This window comes from Maylandia zebra, linkage group LG9 (assembly GCF_041146795.1).
Source record: "Maylandia zebra isolate NMK-2024a linkage group LG9, Mzebra_GT3a, whole genome shotgun sequence".
NCBI lineage: Eukaryota > Metazoa > Chordata > Actinopteri > Cichliformes > Cichlidae > Maylandia > Maylandia zebra.
Window position 1 is genome coordinate 12,631,888 of NC_135175.1, and position 7,977 is coordinate 12,639,864.

At 41.4% G+C, this 7,977-nt stretch overlaps 1 protein-coding gene across 1 annotated transcript; it reads left to right on the top strand.

The window, feature by feature from the left end:
- Positions 1-727: 727 nt before the first annotated feature.
- LOC143420488 (uncharacterized) lies at positions 728-7,555 on the top strand. Its single transcript, XM_076888691.1, has 4 exons — positions 728-796; positions 2,823-2,926; positions 5,730-6,326; positions 6,678-7,555. The coding sequence occupies exons 2-4, from the start codon at positions 2,909-2,911 to the stop codon at positions 7,353-7,355; spliced, it is 1,293 nt and encodes a 430-aa protein (XP_076744806.1). The 5' UTR covers positions 728-796; positions 2,823-2,908; the 3' UTR covers positions 7,356-7,555.
- The last annotated feature ends 422 nt before the right edge of the window (positions 7,556-7,977 follow it).

The following is a 7,977-nucleotide window of genomic DNA, read 5'->3' on the forward strand; positions in this document are numbered from 1 at the left end:
CCAAACTGTCTTGCAAGTAAGAGCCAACTGAATGATCTGTATGTGTTTTCTTAGCACACAACTTGGATGCACAATCAATCTGTCAATTTTTTAACAGAGTGAGGGATTTTCAACACACGAAAGCCACTAGATTTCTTTGGAGTTTTTAATGTTGAAATGCCGCCCCTACTATCTGCCGCGGGAGTTCTCAGCTACGAGCTATTTTTTATTTTATTTATTTTTTTGCCGATGCCCGTGATGCCACCCCCCACCACTATGCCGCCCCGGGCAACCGCCCGTGTCGCCCGTATCAAAAAACGCTACTGCATATACAAATACAAAAGTGACAAATGGAAACATATTTACAATCCAAAGTCAGACTAACGGTTTTCAGTAGCACAGTCTTTTATTTACAGTCTGCTTCTCCTGGTGGTAAACCTCTATCACATGTTTGGATTAAAAATTAGGCCTATATAGCTGCTGGTTCCAGCTTAAGCAATATGTTAAAAATACTAAATTCTTCATTGATTTGAGCTGTGGGGTTTGCTATACACTGGCAGAAAATTGTAGAGTAAATGGTGAAAACAAAGAAACCAAATAACAAGATCCTTGAATTCCATCTTTTCTATTAACAGAAACTCCAACAAATTTGTGGCCAATTGATGATGTTTGGGACATGAAAAGTCCAGTCCAGCAGGTGGCGGTAATGCGCCTTAAAGCTTTAACCGCCCAAAAAATCCAAAAGAAGAAGAAGAAGAAGCCGAGTTCCCGCTTTATGGCGTTTTTCTCTCAGATTATTATCAAGACTGATTTAAAGGTAAGCACCGAGCTAATGTTAATCCGAGTTTAGTTAATCTTGAGTTTAGCTCCTGAATGAGTCTTTCTGTTGCTCTCCTTGGTGTCTCTTCTCAAGTTTTTGTGAACCAGTTGGGAAAAAAATCTGACTAAATTAAATCAAGCTGCTATAAACTAGTTCACAGAAAGATATCAGCAAAAAATTTGTGAAACAGAGAAGAAAATAATTTTATTAGAAGAAAGCTTTTAAATGAGCTCATTGTAATCAGAGTTTCTGTTATTTTATTAATCTGTTATTAAGGCTACTTAGCATCTCTGTGGCACCTGCACAGTTTATGAATGCAGCTTGCTAACCAAGCTAGCTAGCACCACCGTTCATCCATATAAGGTCACTTCCGGCTCCAAAAGACCCAACATGTTGTCAAAGGAGCTTGCAAAGAAAAGCGTCTGGACTTCTTTAAGTTGCTTGAAGTTTTTCTGATACACCGGCTACATAGGGGATGACAATGTTGTTGCGTCTGTCTTTCTTATCCTCCCTCGCTGGTGTCTGATCTTCTTTTCTGTGCCTCTTTGCTGACCAGATAGGATAATCTTCCACGGCACACCTGATCATTTCTCACGGCACACGTATATGCCGCGGCACAGTGGTTGGGAAACACTCTACCCATTGATTGTTCTGTTTTCGTTCTTTGCCAGGGCCTTTTTCAAAGAGAAATTGACTATGTGCACGAGACAATGCTAACTTCCTGGTTTGAGACCGGATGTGGGGTTGTGCATTTCCGGTAGCTTTACTTTGCGGTCAATCGCTACTGCGAAGATATACTCCAAAATCATGTCCAAAACTCGAAAACGGAAAGATTGCGTTAAGTTACAAAGAGCAGAAGGTGGGAACACTCACCGCTGTTGTGTCATAAAAAAATCTAATGATCAATTTTGACGTTTAAAGAGTTTAGATCGATCAGTTGTTTACATCACTCAACACAAGCAGAACTGCATTACTGCAGCAGAAGACACATCGTCCACATTCAGAAGCACATCTCTGTATAGTGACTGGTCTTATGATTTAAACAGGCAAATGTTCAGCATTCAAACTACAGGTGAAGAATAGTCAAACCAGATGTTTCCCCCATTATGTCGATATCAGCTAGTCAAGTACACACCTACACAGCATGTTAACAAACCGTGAAAAAAGCCACACAAAAAATGAATGATTGCTGGTAACGGTTTCTATACATTAGTATTTACGAAGGGTATGTTGTGACTTACCTTCAAAATTACAGCGGTCCCTCGCTATAACGTGGTTCACCTTTCACCTCGCTGTTTCACGGATTTTTTAGTGCAAGTTTGCATGCTTTTTTTTTTACGTCACATTGTGTCCTGCGTCCTGATCGCTGCAGACGATCTCCTCCGTGACGTCTCTCCTGTACAGTACAGAATCGCTGCATCGATCGCTAGCAGTGTGACTCTGAAGTGCAGTACTGTATGTCCACGATGTCCACCAAACGTTTTGCACTGTCAAAAAATAAAATTGTCTACTTGATTTCACCTATCGCTGGTTATTTTTAGAACATAACACCCGCAATAAACGAGGGACAGCTGAGAAATATAACATTTGAATCCCTTTTCTCTTTTGCTCTGAGGCGCGGGGGGAAAATATCGACAAGTCGATGAACATCATTTACAGATATATTGGGTAAATGCCCAAGACATCTATAGAAATGTAAATCGCCACTTGATTCATTCATTTGTTTAACTTGTTTTGGACCGTAAACCAGGCGCGAATAGGACACCGGAAACAAAGCTCCCCACAGGAGTTTCCGCACCGGAAGTAGCATATGCTAACGTGCACATAGTTAATTGCTCTCCTGGTACTGGTGTGCCATACTGCTGAATTTGGTATCGGTGCTCAAACCTTTTGTGTTTGTTTCAAACAAGTTGTCCACCCAAGGAAGCTAAAATGTGTTCTGTGTGTTCTCAGATGAACATATGAGACACTTTGACTCTTCAGTGCAGTGTGGAGCTTAACAAAGTTCTGTTTTCTGTCCCAGCTGATCAGGAGGAGGAGAAGAGTCTGACGGAGCAGCAGAGGAAATTTCAGCTACTTGGACTCAGCTCAGCCACTGCAGAGAAAACAATGAGCTCAACACAGAAGGTGACAGATACTAGTGTTAAGAAATACTCCATTAAAAGCTGAAGTACTGATATGTATATTTTATGCTAAACTAAGAGAACCGTGTGCAATATTAATGTAATGTAGAAATAATGTATACAATGTATACAATGCCTACATCTTAGACGGTGACGTTGCCTCTAAACATCAAAATGAGCAGGGAAGATGTTAAAGTGGGATTCAGCAGGATTCAACCCTAACATCAGCTGTAGTGGCTCAGTGTGGGGAAAAGAGTCACAGCTCACAATCATTTCTATTGAGAGCTCCAGTAGATTTTTTTAATGTACAGGCTGTGATCAGCTGACATGCTGCTCTCTGTGAATTCATCCAGATGTCAGCAGATGTTTCATGAGTTGTCCTGGCTGATTTCCTTTCTCTACACTGACAGTACACTGTCTTTATATTAGACACTATACTGTTGGTATGTGGGTGGAGCTCAGTGAATGAATGTCAGCATCATGAGCTTAAGTTTAAGTTAATCTCTGCTACACTTGATGTAATCTAACTCTGACATGAGCACCACAGTCACTGTGCACCAGTCACACACTGTTCTTTACTTAAATCCATCACATTACAGTAAACTTGCCTGCTTATCCTGCACTAACCTGCAGAGGATTTTACTGCAGTCTTTAAATCACATTGTGAGACAAACTGCACACAAACAGTTTGTGTGTTTACTGATGTTTGTTGGGCTGATAGAATCGCTGCATTTGAAATTACCTGCCACAACATTTATTACTATTCTGAGTGTTAGCATTAATATTTGTGTACAAGTAGGAGGGATGGGAATGATTTTAGAGTGTTTGAACAATGATTAATTATCTTTAACACCAGGTTGGATGTAATGTGTACTACTACCAGTAGGTGGGGATAGGGGACCTTTAAGGTGTTTGGTGCCACACTCCACCTTCAGGTTTAAAACTAGCAGGGCTCGCAAAATTGCTAGCCTGACGTCCCGGGGCTAGCGATTTTTCCAGTCGGGCTACCAAAATCTCTCTCTGCCCTGCCCGTCGGGCTATCATAGGAAGGAAAAATATATGTCAATGCTTTTACATTCTTTTGGAAATGTAGCTGGGTAATTATGTCTTTGGCATCGGTGAGCCACTGTCAATATGTGACATATTGAAATTGCGTTTGAATTTGCGCTTGTTTTTTGGTTTTACTTTGCAATCGCGCGAACTGTGTATAGAGAGCGACAGCACTGATTGGTGAGTGATGATAATTTGTGCACCAATTCCTCTGACATCGTCTTATTAATCGTTAGCTTACTATGCAAACATGACAAGTGAAATCTCCCGCAGCAAGCTTAAACATGTGAGAGGTTGATCGCGCAGAGAATCGCTGAGCTTATGTGAGTGCGTGTGTAAAAGCAGCAGGATATATATTTCAGTTCTGCTGAGCCAAATAAGACAGTGCAGCTTTATGGTTTCATGGACAAAAGAATTTCTGTGGCTGCAATATGACGAGCTAAATAACCAGGGCTGCACATAAGTGGTCCGCAGGTGCACATTCGCTGTCAAAATAAAAAGCGCACACAAGATAAGAAGTTGCAACGCGTGTTTGCATACATAAGATTTTCTGGAGGAGGACAGACATTTGTTTAGAACTCTTAAAGATGTTGAAGAAGCTCCTTTAAGCAATTACTTTGGTTTTCCTCCACCTCCAAAGAAATGTCAGAAGGAGTCCAAACCACAAAAGAAGCACGTATTCTCGGAAAAGTGGTTGCAGGAGGTGAGCTGGCTTCAAACAAATGATGAACGCACAGAGATGTGGTGCGGAATGTGCCGTGAAAATCCCACTCTAGCGGACAAAAACAGTACTTTTTATATGGACGCAAACGCGCTGTAAACATACACGGCAGACCCAGTGGCATTTTGATGCTTTTTATTAAAGCTTTGACGGTTGCTGTCCACAATACTCACAGAGCTGCAGCTCTCCCGCTGCCCGCTCAACACTATCACAACAATACAACCACAGGACCCAGTACAATATTTAATTCGGCGGGGCGTGATTGCGGATGCCGTGCAGGTGCGTCCGCCATCTCTGCACGGCACCGCAGGCCACGCCCCGCCACACGCGCGTTGCAACTTCATATCTGGTGCGCGTCTTTTATTTTGACAGCGAATGCGCACATGCGGACCACTTATGTGCACCTGTATAAATAACATAATGTTCTGCCGGGTGTGTTGTTGGTTTTCCCTCGATTTCTGAGTCGACAAGCGCCTTTGTTACTGGGACCAGTAATTTTAAGAAAGGCCCCCATTAGAACCCATGAGAAATGCAAGAAATGCATTATTGCTCAGTCTGCAATATCTTTCCCAGAACAAACAAACAACATACTAAAAATAAACCTGAAAAATCTGTTTAGAACAGCGTACTATGTTGTAAAGAGTGAACTACCACTGGCAAAATTTAGCAGTCTTTGCAAACTTCAAAAAGCAAATGTCCTAGATCTTGGTTCCACTTGTCACTTACCCGTGACTTCAGTGGAAATTTTGAATTCAGGATCTGACACAGACTGATTCATGTTCTACACAGTTCTTACAAGTTCATAGAAATTTCTGTTCAATTAGAACCAAGTATTTGAGTTGATGATTGTAATTTTTATACAATGTTGTAATTTGTGTTTCATGTTTTGTTTGTTTTGAGTCCCTGCCCAAAGGGCTACCAGGGATTTTGAAATTTTGCGAGCCCTGACTAGTGTTAATGGAGGGAGTTTGAAGCTTCAGTTTGTTCAATGACTGCATTTCACTCACTGCCTCTGCTTGTATCTCTGTCACTGCAGGACCAACATGGACCGAGAAGTCAGCGCTCTCAGGAGGCCGACAAACCTCACAGAAGAAAGAGAGAGAAAAAAAACACCTGTGACGAGTGTGGGAAGGATTTTACCTGGAAGTTTAAACTAAAGCAACATCAGCTCATCCACACTGGAGAGAGACCGTTCAGCTGTGACTTGTGTGGAAAGTCGTTTTCCTGGAAGAATGCCCTAAAAACACACCAAGTCGTCCACAGTGGAGTTAAAGCTTACAGCTGTGATCAGTGTGGTAAAGCTTTTACTCGAAGTAGCAACTTACAGAGTCATCTAGTTACCCACTCTGGAGTTAAGGCATACAGCTGTGACATCTGTGGAAAAACTTTCAGCCATCTATGGAGCCGAAATATACACGTACGCATTCACTCCGGAGAAGATGTGTACTGGTGTGATCAGTGTGGTAAATACTTTACAACAGACGCACACTTACAACGCCACATGTTTACCCACACTGAGGAGAGACCTTATCAATGTGACCTGTGTGAGAAGACTTTTAAAACTCCACAGTACCTGAGACAACACCAACAGATCCACACCAGAAAGAGACTCTACAAGTGCAGTTACTGTGAGGTTTGTATTTTTATTTTATTCTTGTAAGTTCAGTCTGACTGTTTGGAACAAGTCTGCTCATTAAATTGTGTTAGCATGTTAGCACTTCTACTGCACCGAAGAGTAGCTCTGAGCCATTATTCAGGTTTTCATTTCATTTAAGTGTAAGTCAGATGTTACTGTAATATTAAATAAGTATTGCTGTAGTATTATGGTGGTAGTATTGTAGTTATTGTAGCCCAGTAAACTGAGTGTGTTAATCGAAACAGTAAAATGTAATTGGACGTCTGCAGAGATGCTCTTTATTTCAGGCGACTTTCAGGATAAAAGTGTTGAAGGACTGACTTACACTGTCTTTGTGTCTTTGTTTAGAAGCAGAGCGACACAGATGGATCCACTTCTCAACCCTGTCATCGCTGTGGTGGTGGGAAAGACTTTCGTTGTGACATCTGTGGAAAAACTTTCAGTCAGCAAGCCGGCCTAAAAATACATCAACGTAAACACACTGGAGACAAACTGAAATACTGCAAAGAATGTGGGAGAAGCTTCCCCACATCAGCTGAGTTAAAACAACATGAACTCTTTCACAGTGGGGTCAAAAAGCACCTCTGTGATCAGTGTGGGTCATCCTTCACCACTGCAGGTAACCTTAAAAGACACAAACGAGTCCACACAGGAGCGAAACCATACAAGTGCAGACACTGTGACAAAAGCTTCTCACAGTCAGGTAGTCGTAACGAGCATGAACGTACACACATGGAAGGAAACTACAGCTGTGAGCAGTGTGACAAGAGCTTCAGTAATCTCAGTTCATACTCTGCACACAAACGATCCCACATTACTAATAAACTGTTTCACTGTTACCACTGTGCCAAAACATTCACTTCATCATCTGCTCTGTGCAAACATCAGCGCGATCACGCAGGGCTGAAATCGTTCCCATCACAGGATCAGAGTGAATCTGAAGAGAGAGAAACATCCTCTGGTTTCAGAGTCCAACTTAAAACCCTGGAGATCAGGCTCCACAGAGTTCAGGTCGGCTCTCCTTAAAGTTCAAATGAGGCTGTGAATCAAACTGTTCCTGTAGTTCAATGTTAATCTTTATAAATTGTTCCTCTGTAGTGTTTGTGTTCAGTTGTTACCTTTTTTTTTCAGTGGTTGGAGTAAAAATCAGTTTCCTGTTCTCAAGTTTTTATTGAATGTATTTTGTTAAATAAAGTTAAAAAAATGTTAAATAAAGAATTGTTTGAACGACAAAAATTTTGAGCCATGATGTCATTTCCTGTATTTCAGAGTAAAGACTGAAGTGACAAATGGAAACATGTTTACAGTCATGGAATAAACACTGATGGGTCATCTGTAGGAAGTTCTATTGCTGACCTGACAGACTCGACCTTGTTTACAAAGAAAGAAAGGAACTGATGACATGTGTCAGCAGAGGCTTTCAGGGTTGTTTAGAGTAGAGCTGATAGTCTTAAAGAACACGGCGATTATGACAATTTAACACAATGATCTGAGAAAAATATCTGTTTCTCTCATTTTCACCGTATTCTGATCAAATTTCCAACATTCTTTTAACATTTCAAAAGAAACCTGCAAATTGTCTTTCTTCCACTTTCACTCTGCTCTCCTACACTGACGCCTGACTGCTCGGGTTGATTCATTTAACCAG

What these genes read in the sequence shown, in the direction of transcription:
- LOC143420488 (XM_076888691.1), top strand. An exon ending in ACAAGTGCAGTTACTGTGAG is followed by an intron (nt 6,327 to 6,677) that starts GTTTGTATTTTT and finishes GTCTTTGTTTAG; the next exon opens with AAGCAGAGCGACACAGATGG.